We start from the raw sequence: 14,155 nt of genomic DNA, 5'->3' as shown, positions 1-14,155 counted from the left end.
TGATGTACGCTCTATGGTTTCAGAATCAGGTCTTCCTACCCTCTCTAGCCCTGATGTACGCTCTATGGTTTCAGAATCAGGTCTTCCTACCCTCTCTAGCCCTTATGTACGCTCTGTGGTTTCAGAATCAGGTCTTCCTATCCTCTCTAGCCCTTATGTACGCTCTGTGGTTTCAGAATCAGGTCTTCCTACCCTCTCTAGCCCTTATGTACACTCTATGGTTTCAGAATCAGGTCTTCCTACCCTCTCTAGCCCTTATGTACGCTCTGTGGTTTCAGAATCAGGTCTTCCTATCCTCTCTAGCCCTTGTGTACGCTCTATGGTTTCAGAATCAGGTCTTCCTACCCTCTCTAGCCCTGATGTACGCTCTATGGTTTCAGAATCAGGTCTTCCTACCCTCTCTAGCCCTGATGTGCGCTCTATGGTTTCAGAATCAGGTCTTCCTACCCTCTCTAGCCCTGATGTACGCTCTATGGTTTCAGAATCAGGTCTTCCTACCCCCTCTTGCCCTGATGTACGCTCTATGGTTTCAGAATCAGGTCTTCCTACCCTCTCTAGCCCTGATGTACGCTCTATGGTTTCAGAATCAGGTCTTCCTACCCTCTCTTGCCTGATGTACGCTCTATGGTTTCAGAATCAGGTCTTCCTACCCTCTCTAGCCCTGATGTACGCTCTATGGTTTCAGAATCAGGTCTTCCTACCCTCTCTAGCCCTGATGTGCGCTCTATGGTTCCAGGGGGATGAGGAGTCGAGCCTGGGCCTTCCCATCAGCCCCTTCATGGACCGCTCGGCGCCCCAGCTGGCCCGGCTGCAGGAGTCCTTCATCACGCACATGGTGGGTCCGCTCTGCAGCTCCTACGACTCCGCCGCCCTCATGCCCGGCCGCTGGGAGGAGGAGGAAGAGGAGGAGCAGGAGGAAGAGGAGGTCAACTCCGCAGAGGCCTCCCGTAAGCCCCACCCCCCTTCCCGAGATGGGTTCCGTCAGTGTGCTTGGTCGGTTTTCTAGAGAGAGCTGGTCCAGAACAGCGGCTCTTAAACTCGGTCCTGGGCGACCCTTGTGTTTGCTGGTTTTTGTTTCAACCGATCTCTTGCTCGATTAATGTCGTTGAAGACGTGTTTAGGTTATTTTATATATTTGTCCTTAAATTGAACACAATGCAGGTTTGGCTCGTTATCATTTGCTTTATCTTTGAATTCCTCATTATGTAGCATCTCGTTAGTTTGAGTGGCCTGGTCTCCACACTTTCACCAATGATTGATTCACTGTCTTGAATTTGAGCAGTCAATGTTATGTCATTGTTTGCAATGTGATACAATTAGCTTAATAATGTGAATACAGGATGTATATTCACCATGGCATGCATAGCTATTTTTGACAGTGTGGTAAATAATCTAGTCAAAACATGAAAAGCATTTCATAAAAGAAAAACGAACAGCTTGTTAAAATTCTTGGATACCAGTCATGGTTGGAACAAAAAAAACAGCATACACAGAGGTCCGCAGGACCTAGTTTGAGAGCCACTGGTTGACAAGTCACAAAAGCACTGACACAAATCTTCATCAAGTGCAGAGCCATCCATCATGGCTGCCCAGAAAAGGAAATTGTCAACTTTCAGTTTGTTTCATCATGGTCCAATATGACCACTGAACATGGGAACAAAAAGATCAGTTTTTTAACCCAAAATGAACAAAAAGACAAATATAATTCACTTCAGCAACCAACCATGCACACTATATAAAAGTCACGACTTTCAGGAAAAGAAAAAATAAAATAAATTAAAAAAAAACCTTTCTGTATAAATACTTTCCCTGTTCTTCACGCAATACCCTCGGAAAGATCCGGAAGGTTAACGAGCTCGCATTCCTGGGCACAAAGGAAATTCCAGGAAACGAACCGGCCCGGAGTTGCATTACTCTCCGCTAACTGCATAATGAACAGAGCAGGGTCGAGCGACTCGCTCTCTCACGCGCTGCACATTCAGATTTACGTTCCACCGCTTCGCCGGACGCTCCGCGAGCGCGTACGTAATGTGTACAGGACGAGCGGAGCCGATAACATCTTTGTCACGGTCGATAGCGGTCGATAAATAAACCTGCCGCGTGGTCCAGTGCCGGCGGGGTGGAATTGAGAACGCGGCGCTCGGTCGCTGATGAGCTCCGGGCTATCGTGCTAGACGTAGAGCAGATCGCGCTAATAATCTCGCCGGGAATCGGCGCTCCCGGCTCAGGTGCACGCTTAACTCTTTGCGGTGTGAGGTCGCAAATATGGGATTAGAGTGTTCTTAACGGGAAATTCCAATGCCGATGTAACAGTCAACACTGGTATTGGAGTTCTAGAACACTGACTTTCCAAAAAGACATTCCAAAAAGCCTGCCCTTCAAAGGGTTTACTAATGCTGATGTAACAATCACGACTGGCTGTTGAGTTTTAGGACACTCAATTCGAATTTTGAAAAGATATTCCAAAAAGCCTACTCTTCAAAGGGTTTATTAACGCTGATGTAACAGTTAGTACTGGCAGTTGAGTTCTATGATGCCGACTTTGAATTATGAAACGGTATTCTCAAATAACCTACTGTTAATAAAGGGTTAAATACGATTGTAGATTGTAGAGGGATTGTATCGGTCTTCTCAGCCATCTTAATTCCAGTGTTTCTCAGCAGGATTTCTCTCTGCGTGACTTCATTAGACATTGCAGCCATGGTGTTTAATCTGTCCTGTCTTGATTGCTTTTGCCTGGTCAGTGATTAAACGAGAAGCGAGGCTTGAAATGTTAATGTTCTTTAAGGTGTGAGGTCACACGTGTGATTAGAATGCTCTTCGCTGAACATTATAATGCTGATGTCACAATCACTACTGGTGACTGAAAGCAGTGGAGTTCTAGAACACTGACTTCCACAGAAAAAAAACAAAAAAAACATTCCAGAAAACCTGCTCTTAGAAGGGTTAAGCAATGTAGGATTCGCCTTCTGCAGCGCTCTGTGGATGCTCGAGAGCTGATAGTCTCGAGGACCAAAGGCGGATTTATCCGAGGGGTTTAAATTGAATGCTGGGAAAAGGCTGGTTAACCTGCCGGATTAGATTCCCCTCACGGCCTTCTTTTCCCTCCTGACTTCTCCCAGGGAGCGGGGCGAAGAAGCAGCGGAAAGTGTTCTGCCCGATGACCCGTCACCTGCTGGAGAACCACAGGATGTGGAAGGGGGTGATCGCCGAGGAGGACCCCGAACGGGAGGAGGAGGAGGAGGAGGAGGGAGGTCGCCACGGCAACCCCGGCGAGCCCAACCCGGCCATTCACGAGGAGGAGGAGGAGGAGGAGGGGCCGGGGAGCGAGGGGACGGAGCCTGCGGGGGAGCCCGTGTCTGAAACCGGCGAGGAAGAGGAGGGGCAGCCGCAATGACAATGCTGAGGAAGAGCGAGCCAAAAACGCTCTTTTTTTTTCACTCTTTAAAGACTCTGGATATTTTTATTGGCAGCACATGACTTAGACACAACACTGTAGAAGTTTGGGGAGTACGTGCCTACAGGAAACAGGGTGGGGTGAGGGTGGGGTCTTTTTTTGGGTAGGGAAGGGAGCTCCAAGGGGGATCCTTTTGAGGAAGCTTCCATCCAGTAATATTGGACCACGAGACAGTCGGGTGAGTCTGACCAATCAAAATCCCCGACGCAACATGCACACAGTGGACTCTACGGACTGCTCTTTTTTTCCTAAGAGAAGTATTTTTTAAATAAAATAACTGTATTTAAGAAAAGGAGAAACAACCAAAACATTGTATTTTATTTTTCTTCGATCTGACACTGCAATTCACGTGAGCGGCACTACTAACGGCATTGAGTGGACTTTCTCCGTTTGTGTGTCTCTATCTGTCCGTTCGTCTGTCCGGACTAGCGGAAGCTAACGGCGCTAGCACGGTGTCTGCCTCTGGAGCCCGCTCCAGCAGAGGAACGGGGAAGCGCAAGTCTGAAAGCAGCATCCCTGGTTCCTGGAGAGCACAGTGAGATTTTCATAACGATCACGATTTTCGGTCTGCCTGTCAGTCATGTACGCGCGTCTGGGAAGCCTAGCGCATTTCCGCACAGTCACCTGGTACTAGTCTGCCCAGTCCTCTGTTTCTAGTCTAGACTCCACCATTCTCCATCTCACTTTATCCTCTAGGTCTGTTATTCCTGACCCTGGCTGTGTAGTGTTTATATCAGTGGTTCCTAACCCTGCCCCTGGAGATCTACCATCCTGTAGGCTTTCATGCCAAAATAATTTGTTATTTAGCGAACACTTTTATCCAAAGTGACTTAGAGTTGATTAGACTAAGCAGGGGACAGTTCCCCCCGGGGCTATGCGTTGTCAAGGGTCTCGCTCAAGGACCCAACGGCTGTGCGGATCTTATTGTGGCTGCACCCGGCTCGAACCACCGACCTTCCGGTCCCAGTCATGCACCACTCGGCTACAGGCTAGCAAAGCACACCTCATTCAACAGCCAGCGATTTCATCGAGCTGCTAATTCGCAGAAACGGATGTGTCAAATTAGGGTTGAAATGATACCCTCTTTGAGGGTTGATCAACAGGAACAGGGTTGGGCTCTGAGGGTATGGCGTTTGTTTCTCACAGTGAGCTGGCTGGAAAGGGAACCACGGGTATGTTCTGCGTCGGTTTCCTGTGAGGGGGGAAATGGATGTTATTTGCCTGAGCTTCGGTTTCCAAACCCAGCCGCCGTCTGGCCGCGCTGCGACCCACCGCATCAGTTGTGTTCAGCGGCACCAAAGCAATACCTCGACACACGCCCTCGCCTCGGCCCCAAGAGACTCGCGCGCTCCATCGCTCACAACTACTGCGCGCACCGTCACGATCCAAAGGGCGTCGCTGACACGCAAAGGCCGGCTTTCACAGGTGCTTTTTATGCCTCGTCCGAGACTCAATGAAGTTGAATGAAGATTCTCCACACATTACATTACGTTACATAACAGTACATTAATGGTATTAACGTACAGTTGATTTGACGAAGCAGGAGACAGTCCCCCCCGGAGCAATGCGGGGTTAAGGGCCTTGCTCAAGGGCCCAACAGCTGTGCGGATGTTATTGTGGCTACACCGGGTATCGAGCGACCGACCTTGTGGGTCCCAGTCATGTACCTTAACCTCTATGCTTAACCACTATGCTTCAGGCCGCCACACAGAACTCAGTTTAGTCCAGGACTAGGTTTAATATCTGTCTGTGAAAGCTGCACTAAGCGTCTCCACTGCGCCACTGATCCCAGTTTCCACCTGGAATTGTTTAGTCCTCCATTTTGTTTGACAAATTAGCAAAACAGAAATTCAGACAGCAGCAGATTCCTGGCATTTGTTCGTACTGTATATGCTATCACCCCAGGCTATAAGAAAGAGGTGTTTTGTTTCACGGTAGACTGATGAAAAGCCATCAAGGAAGGAGGGATAGTTTGTTCCGGAATAAAATATGGCCGCAATACAGAAAAAACAGCGTGTTCTGTTGAAGTTGGATACCGCCACAGGCGGCCATCTTGTGAAACTTTCTGACCAATCCGACACAGCCTCTGCCACACCTCACCTGTGAGATTTCTGCAGCAAGGGCGATTCTGTCCAATTAGCAAACCGGTGGGCGGGCTTCCCCCCAAACGAGACTCTGGAGGGGACGGCACTTAGACAGTTTGGGGCTTTTGACCCGTTAAACTTGATATATCCACGCGGCTCTAAACGGTCGGCGTTGATAAACAGTGGCGGAGATTAGCTATAATTGCGCGGCGGGTTGAACGCGATGATGAATGGCATCGTTGCGTTCTCTGCGCTCTGCGCCCTTTCTCTCGAGATCTAATCATTTCGGCCGCGGCAGGATTTCCAGCACCGTGGCTTTGAAGGGAAGCTAATTAAAACGCTACGTTGGCAGCTGCAGAAGGCCGTGTTTTCCTTACCATATGAGCGCCGTCTTGTATAAACTCCCAAAATAATGTTCCGGCCAAGCCGTCCCCTGCAGTCAGAGGAACACCGCCCCGTTCGCGTCCTGAGCGCGTTTGTTGCGCTCGCGGTTTCCGCGGGGAGAGGAACCGTCTCCGCTGTTTCTTTGTGTCTCAGAGATACGGCGCGTTGGTTCCTTTATCTGGTCTGTCGTTGGCGTGTTGGCTGGCGGGCGCTGAAAGGACTGATTCTCCGCTCACGCCCCCGGGCACCGCGGCTCGTTAAGGCTCGACGGCGGTATCCGTGACGCCGTCGCCTGGTTACGGGGCTCAGGTGAGCGCCCGCGGGCGGGAAAGCGGGAAACGGGAACGCCGAACATCGCCGCGGCCTGCGATTGGCCGATCCGGGTTCATGGCGCTCCTCCTCCACGGCGACCGGGGAGGGGGGGGCGCGCCCTTTGACCCTTGCGCCCCAGGTGCACACCGGCCCCTGATAGGCCGAATTGCTCCAGCACCGTGCTTGCGATGCAAAACAGACGAGAAGGCTCCAGCCCCCTCTGCGTTACCCCTCCCCCATGTTAAAGACACGGTGCGTCCTTCATGTCCCTCCTCTCCACTCAAGCACCACGTCCCTGGGAGACATGGCACTCCAAACGCATCAAATCGATTGCGGGAATTTTTTTTTTTTTTTCGGGCGCCGCTGTCAAAGCAGGTTAATCTCCCCGCGCTGAAAAGGTACGCTCTGTGTAAGAGGGGGTTTTAGGGAGGGGGGGTAGAGGAGAGGGGGTTTTGGGGAGGGGGGGTTGGACGAGAAGGGGTTTTGGGGAGGGGGTGGAGGGGCAAGGAGAGGGGGTTTTAGGGAGGGGGGGTAGAGGAGAGGGGGTTTTGGGGAGGGGGGATTAGAGGAGAGGGGGTTTTGGAGCAGGGGGGTTAGACGAGAGGGGGTTTGTGTAAGGGCTGAGTGTGAGTCCAGGGGCCGGCTGGAGGTTCATTAAATGGCGGCGCATTTGGAATCAGCAGCGTCCCCTAACTGCCCTCTGCTTCCGCAGCGACAGCGTAACTCACCAACGGGGCGGCGTGTGTGTGTGTGTGTGTGTGTGTGTGTGTGTGTGTGCGACGCTCCGCCGGGAGGGGGTGTGTGTGTGGCAGGAGGAGCTCCTCACAGGCTGCGGTGATGCCGTCTTACGTTTTTAAAAGCATACACACACATACAGATAAACACACACACAGACATTTACACATGCTCAGACACAGACACATACATACATACAGACACACAGACACACACGTGCACTTAAACACACACACAGAAATTTACACATGCTCAGACACAGACACATACATACCTACAGACACACAGACACACACGTGCACTTAAACACACGGACACAGACTCACACAGTAAGACGTGCATAGACACAGACTCACACATACATACACACAGACACAGACAGACTCACACACAGACACAGACAGACTCGCACATAGACACAGACAGACTCACACATACATACATACAGACACAGACAGACTCATACACACAGACACAGACAGACTCACACATAGACACAAACAGACTCACACATACATACACACAGACACAGACAGACTCATACACACAGACAGACTCACACATACATACACACAGACACAGACGGACTCACACATAGACACAGACAGACTCACACATACACACAGACACAGACAGACTCACACATAGACACAGACAGACTCACACATAGACACAGATACACAGACTCACACAGGCACGCTCATACAGACACACGTGCACTAAGACACACAAACACAGACGCATACACACAGACTCACACAGACACAGAGACACAGACTCACACACAGACACACAGATGCACACACGCACGCTCACACAGACACAGACGCATACACACAGACAGACAGACTTACACATAGACACAGAGACACAGACTCACACACAGACACACAGGCACAGATGCACACACGCACGCTCATACAGACACACGTGCACTAAGACACACAAACACAGATGCATACGCACAGACACACACACACACACACACAGATGCACACACGCATAGCCCTCAGCGATCAAAAACAATAAAGTCCTGGATGTGCACCAGGACTTCACACTTGGGTAGTGTTGCGTGCCTAATCTCAGTAATCTCCAGACAGAAAATCCTCTGTACATTTTTATTCCATCTTGTTTCATTGTATTTGCATTTCACAAAGCTCTATTTGTGTTTATTAAGGCAGTCGTTCTCAATCTCGGTAAACGGGAGATCCCCTGTGTATGCTGGTTTCGTTTCAGCTAATCTCCTGCTCACTTAACACGTTGTTGAACGAGCGTTTAAGTTATTTCACAATAATTTTATGATCACAATGCTGGCTTGAGTTGTAATTTGTTTTGTGAGTTCTGCCAAATGGTTAGTTTTAATAGCCGGCTGTCCACACTTTCAGCAATTAGGAGTCTATTGATTCACCTCGGTCTTTAATTTGATAGATGTGCATAGTCATTTGCGATATAGCATAATATAATGTGAGTATGGGTCTTTTCCTCTTCATGGCCTGCATAGTTATTTATGTCATAATGTGTCATATTAGCCCCTCAAAACATGAAAAGCGTGTAATTAAGAAAAATACAAACAACTTGTTAAAATCGTGGGCTTGCATTTGCGGTTGGGACGAAAACCAGGACACACAGTACTCATTTGAGAAGACACTGAACTCATGAAAAATGAACTCATGAAAAATGTTGGAAACTGACGCCGTTTTGGCCCTACGCCCGTGTTTGATTGAAATGAGATAGTCCTGAATTTATCGTACGCCATTGCCTCGTGTTTAATTCCCGCACGACCTTTGACCCCTCGCAATTCAATGATTTCAGGACCGTTAAGGCAACAACTCTAATATCAGACAATGTGAGGACCTGGAGCTGCCCCATGCGTGGCTTCCCATCGCTGCAAGAGTCCAAGCGTTTAAACGTAGGCAACTATTTTACGCCACTGGACATGTCTCGTCCGACCAGTGACCGACAAACTCGTGATGCGCAAGAAATGGCAAATGGTAAATGGCTGGCATTTATATAGCGCCTTCATCCAAAGTGCTCTACAATTGATGAAGAATATTTCGCAGAAATGTCCAATCGAAACCCACTGTGGTTACAATGAACTGCAATATGGATGGAAGAAAAGTCATTCTCTTCTTCCTTAAAATAATGAAACGCTGTGTCCCGTCCCTCCCGGATGAATGGCTTTTCGGTCGTCCTGCTATTAAAATATTTTTCTGGACTTTTCTAGGAACCTGCATTTGAAATTTCGGCACACGGCTGCATGTTTTAACCATTGTACCACTGTCTCAGCTGGTCTTATCCAGGAAGGCTTATGCCCGTTGTTCTTTAGCATTTATATTTAAACAGCTGAAATGTGTGATCAGGAACTTCTATTCTCGGGCATGCTACCAGCACCCGAATGGGAAATTCCCACGCGCAAGCCTCCTTCAGGTTACAGACTCGGTTTCAAAACCAGTCTTTCCTCACCACAGAAGAAGAGCGCAGCGGCGGTTGAAATCTCCTGTCTTCCAATCCGAGACTGTCAGAAGTGTCCGATGAATAAGCGCGAACGCGAGCGTGGCTTCACCTGCGCTACCGGTTCGAGATATCGGAGCTACAACCCAGACACAGAACTGCATTACAAACCAGCCTCTCACAATTCCGCACTGGCTTCTCCGAGTGCGGCGGCACGGAACTCCTTTACATGATCAGGAAGTGGTGTGGGGCGCAGGGTCTCGCTGGTGATTAACTATCTCTGATTAGTCCATCAGCGCCAGAGGCTGGATAGATTCACTGATTTATTATTTAAAGCCTATCTTTTAGTGAACTCCTGTGTGAATTACTTGCATTCTGCCAAACGCGTTAAGTCTTAACGCTCAAATTTCCTTCCAATATTTCTCCAATTACTTCTCCGCCCACCAAACTCGTCAGATCTTCCCGATTGCCGCTATCTTGTGGATTCTTGTCCTCTTGTGTCTTTGTGGGATTTCCATAACGAGTGAAACGCATATTAGACATTACAAGGGGGAACCAAGCAATCTTTGTAACTCTGTAAATTATAAAATGTAGACTTGTATTTTTTATACATTTGGCACTTCATGGACTGAATAAATCTGTTCTTATGACTAGTATTTTGCACTTAATACATGTAGCAATACTTTTAAAGAGAGAAATATGTTATTCACAAGTATTTGTTAGGTGAACTCAGTTTGTGGCTTATCAATGTCCTGTTTTGTACAAAATGTATGTTGTACAGATTAAAAAATTAAACAACAAAAAAGTATTTGAGATATATTTATTTTGACTGGGGGGGCGAGGTTAAAGACACAATCTGCTGTTCCGTTGTTGGCAAACTTAATGAAAGTGCCTGATGGTATATTGTACTTTACAGTACGTTAATATTGAAATGTCTTGCTTGTAACCATCCTGAATTGTGTGTGTGTATTGTGACATTAATGCGGTTGAATAATACGTTTCATTCTGTTGTGTAACCTTAATCTTGGAAAAAATTCCAGTAAATTTGAACACACTACGAAAAGTTCAGGCCACTTATGAAGTATCACCCTATTTTCTGAACAAAAACTTGAAAATGACATACCCAAAACAAAATGGTTACTATTCTTGAACCATTTTGACTACAGGCACAATCCAGGTTTTTTCTGAAAGGTAACCCTTAAGAGGGGTTCCTACAGTCAGAATTACTCTAAATATTACAGAAACAAAGTTACAGAAGCTCAAACACAGTGGAAGTGTTTTTTTCTCACTGAAAATATTTTCTGTTTTTGAGTGGATAGATTACTGTGGCTTTTTAGAATGAGAAACTTTCGCATTTCGTTCGCTGGACCCTTGCTATGAACTGATATTACCTGGATTCGTGTAGTCTTTGGATTTCCAAAATGCAGAGAAGGTGATGCTTGTTTTGCCGCCCACGTTACAAAATAAGGAACTGTTGATGCTAAAGCAGCGATATCTTAAAATAGATAATACGGATAAAACCGTGAGTTTTAACGCTTCCAAATGCTATATCCTGTTACCATAGTGATTGAAAATTGCACAGTGAAAAAATCAGTGAATGCAAAAAAAAAAAACACCGACCGGTGAGACTGAAGGGGTTAAATTAATTAAATTCAGGAAATCAATTGAAATTCAATTCATCCCTCGCACATAGAATATTGTGGGCGATGTTCAATTTGTTAATCGAATTCCAGTTCGGTTATTGAATTCGCTGGATTTAAATCGAGTCGACCGGAAATGGTCCGACAGGAAACGCACTAATGTCTCATTCGATTCCAGAAATTCCGGTAAGTTCTCGGTGCCGGCGGGACCAGAGAGGCCACGGGGGATGTCGCTCACGCTGGGAAGCGTGAAGGAGACGGCAGGGCCTGCTGGCTGGAGAGCAAACAGAAGCGCTTCGCTGTGCCCTGCGAGGAGCCTTGTCCTTCACGTTGTCAAATCCAATCAACGCAAACGGATTGATTGGGTAAATTGCATCGCCGTCTCGGGGCGAGCTACACCGGCTTAACCGGTTTATGTGCTCGCTCCATCTGGGTGGGGAAAGCTCGGGTGGAGTTTCGAGGAGCACCGAGGGGAGAGCCAGCAGGAAGCGGAGGTAAGCGCTGTCACAATCAACAATAACACGCTCAGCTCAGTCCAGACGCGGTTTGGAGAGAAACCCACCCCCCCCCGGCGTGGAGCCCGAACGCGGCCTCGGGCGACGATGACTCGGCAGAACCTCGCGAGGCCGGACGTCGACAGGAAAACGGATCCGCGCCGCGTATTCCGGACGGAGGATGAGAGTCCGACCCCCGCGGGTACTCCCGGGAGGAGCCGGATCGTTTTCTCCTGGAAGGACTGAGGTTACAACTGTCAGGCTGGCGCTACGGCCGCAGAGTCCAGACCAGGTACCTTCTGCACCACATCCTCGCACTGCTCTCGGCACAGCCTCCGTGCAAGCTCGGATAAAGCTTATCAGATATCCTCAGGCCTGCAGACAGGCAGGCGTTCAGTGCACCATAGTGTACTACAAAGAGGCGCCCACAGGCCCAGCGTAGACGGACAGTGGTTACCCCCCCCCCAATTCGAGCAGAAGGCTTCGCCACAAATGGCGTGCAGCCTCATTAACGTTGGGGCCCCAGTTGCCTCCACTCCCACCCACAGACAGGAAAAGCTCATTCCACCCCTGTTTCCGTTTAAAAATAGTCTTCTCGTGTGCGCTGTTTCTCTTGAACAAAGGTTAAGTGGATCTCAATCTCAAGGTAGATAAGCACGTTAAATGTTAATGAACTCCGTGGTTTTGGCAGCCCTAACAAACTTCCACTTCCGTCGTCGTCTCTTGTGAGCATGCATAAATCATCTTAACTTATATGGCAACTGTTGCCATAGAGACCAGGGGCCAGATTTGACTATGCAAACTCGACCCTCCGGCACCGATGCGCGTGGATCTGGATGCTCGGGATGCTCATTTTTAAAGCACGAGACAAAGGCGAAGATAAGATAAGGGAACGCCGCGTTGACTGCATCCAGGCCACACACTTGACGTTGCGGGGACACTTCTGCTGAGTCACGATGGGCTTAGACTGGTGCTCCACTGCGGTCCTCACAAACCTGCACAAACCAACTGGAGGCGTGTTCACACACCGCGTGTGTGACCGAGTATGTCTTTGTGCGCGCGCGTTTGTGTGAATGTAGGAGCGTGCGGGTGTGTGTGCGCGTGCCCGTATCTCCGTGTGCGTATGTGTGTGTGTTTGACCGAGCGTGTGCGCGGATGTCTTTGTGTGGACGTGTGTTTGTGTAAATGTGTGTGTGTGACTGACCGAGCGTGTGTTTTTGTGTCGGCATGTTTGTGTAAATGTGTGTGTGTGACTGACTCAGCGTGTGTGCGTGTGTTTTTGTGTGGGCGTGTGTTTGTGTAAATGTGTGTGTGTGACTGACTCAGCATGTGTGCGTGTGTTTTTGTGTGGGCGTGTTTGTGTAAATGTGTGTGTGTGAGTGACTGAGCGTGTGTTTTTGTGTGGGCATGTTTGTGTAAATGTGTGTGTGTGACTGACTCAGCGTGTGTGCGTGTGTTTTTGTGTGGGCGTGTGTTTGTGTGAATGTAGAAGCGCGCAGGTGTACACACGTTGCCTGTGTGTGTGTTTCAGCGTACGTGTGTGCGTGCCCGTCTCTCTGTGTGCGCGTGTGACCGCGCACATGCACGCGTTCCTTTGTGTGGCCGCTTGAGCATGAATGTATGAGCATGTGTGTATGTGTGAGTGTTTGAGCATGCGTATGTGTGAGTGTTTGAGCATGCGTATGTGTGAGTGTTTGAGCATGCGTATGTGTGAGTGTTTGAGCATGTGTGGGTGTGTGTGTGTTTGAGCATGTGTGTGTGTGTGTGTGTGTTTGAGCATGTGTGTATGTGTGAGTGTTTGAGCATGTGTGGGTGTGTGTGTTTTTTGCAGATTTGAGTGTGTGTAAGTATGAGCATTTGAGCATGTGTGCGCGTATGTGTGGGTGTGTGTGAGTATTTCATCGTGTGTATATGTGTGTGTGAGAGTGTTTGAGCATGTTGGTGTGTGTGTTTGAGTGCATGTGTATGAGTGAGTATTTGAGCATGTGTGTGGGGACATGTGTGTGAGTGTTTCAGCGTGTGTATGTGTGTGAGTGTTTCAGCGTGTGTGTGTGTGTGTGTGTGTGTGTGTGTGTGTGAGTATTTCAGCATGTGTGTGGGAGTGTGTGTGTTTGTGTGTGTGAGTATTTCAGCGTGTGTGGTTGTGTGTGTTTGTGTGTATTTGAGCATGCATATTTGTGAGTGTTTGAACAGGAGTGTGGGTATGTGTGTGTGTGTGTGTGTGTGAGTGTTTGAGCGCTTGTGTGGGTGTGTGCTTATGTATCTCAGAAAGCACTGTTTAAGGGGGCATTGGTTTAAACAAAGATTAAGATGGCAGCTGGTCGTACGTCTACTGTGTTGACTCATGTGTGCTACTTCCCTTCATTGCATTTTTACATATATAGCACTATTTTTCTATTCCAGCCCAACAAGAAGAGTTTCTGGAAAGACAGGCGGTAAACCTGTGAAATTTCTCCACATTGTTTCGGATAATACAGTGTTCCAGAGGTGGAAAATCCAGGTCTGGGAAGTAAAAATCCTCCCCGGTATTTTGTCCCAATCACCTGGACGATTAGCACGATTCTTCAGCCCGGAGGTTGAGCTAATGAGTGCAATCAG

At 48.4% G+C, this 14,155-nt stretch overlaps 1 protein-coding gene across 1 annotated transcript in view; it reads left to right on the top strand.

The window, feature by feature from the left end:
* The window catches only part of LOC133119347 (cGMP-inhibited 3',5'-cyclic phosphodiesterase 3A-like), a 54,757-nt gene extending 51,360 nt beyond the window's left edge, over nt 1–3,397 (top strand). Inside the window, exons 13-14 of the mRNA XM_061229883.1 lie at nt 737–947; nt 3,123–3,397. Coding sequence (XP_061085867.1) covers nt 737–947; nt 3,123–3,397 — 486 coding nt within the window. The remainder of the gene's footprint in view (nt 1–736; nt 948–3,122) is intronic.
* Nucleotides 3,398–14,155: the final 10,758 nt, after the last annotated feature.

This window comes from Conger conger, chromosome 19 (genome assembly GCF_963514075.1).
Source record: "Conger conger chromosome 19, fConCon1.1, whole genome shotgun sequence".
NCBI classification, from domain to species: Eukaryota; Metazoa; Chordata; class Actinopteri; order Anguilliformes; family Congridae; genus Conger; species Conger conger.
The sequence above is the reverse complement of the archived record's forward strand: the minus strand, read 5'-3'. Positions and strand labels throughout refer to the sequence as shown.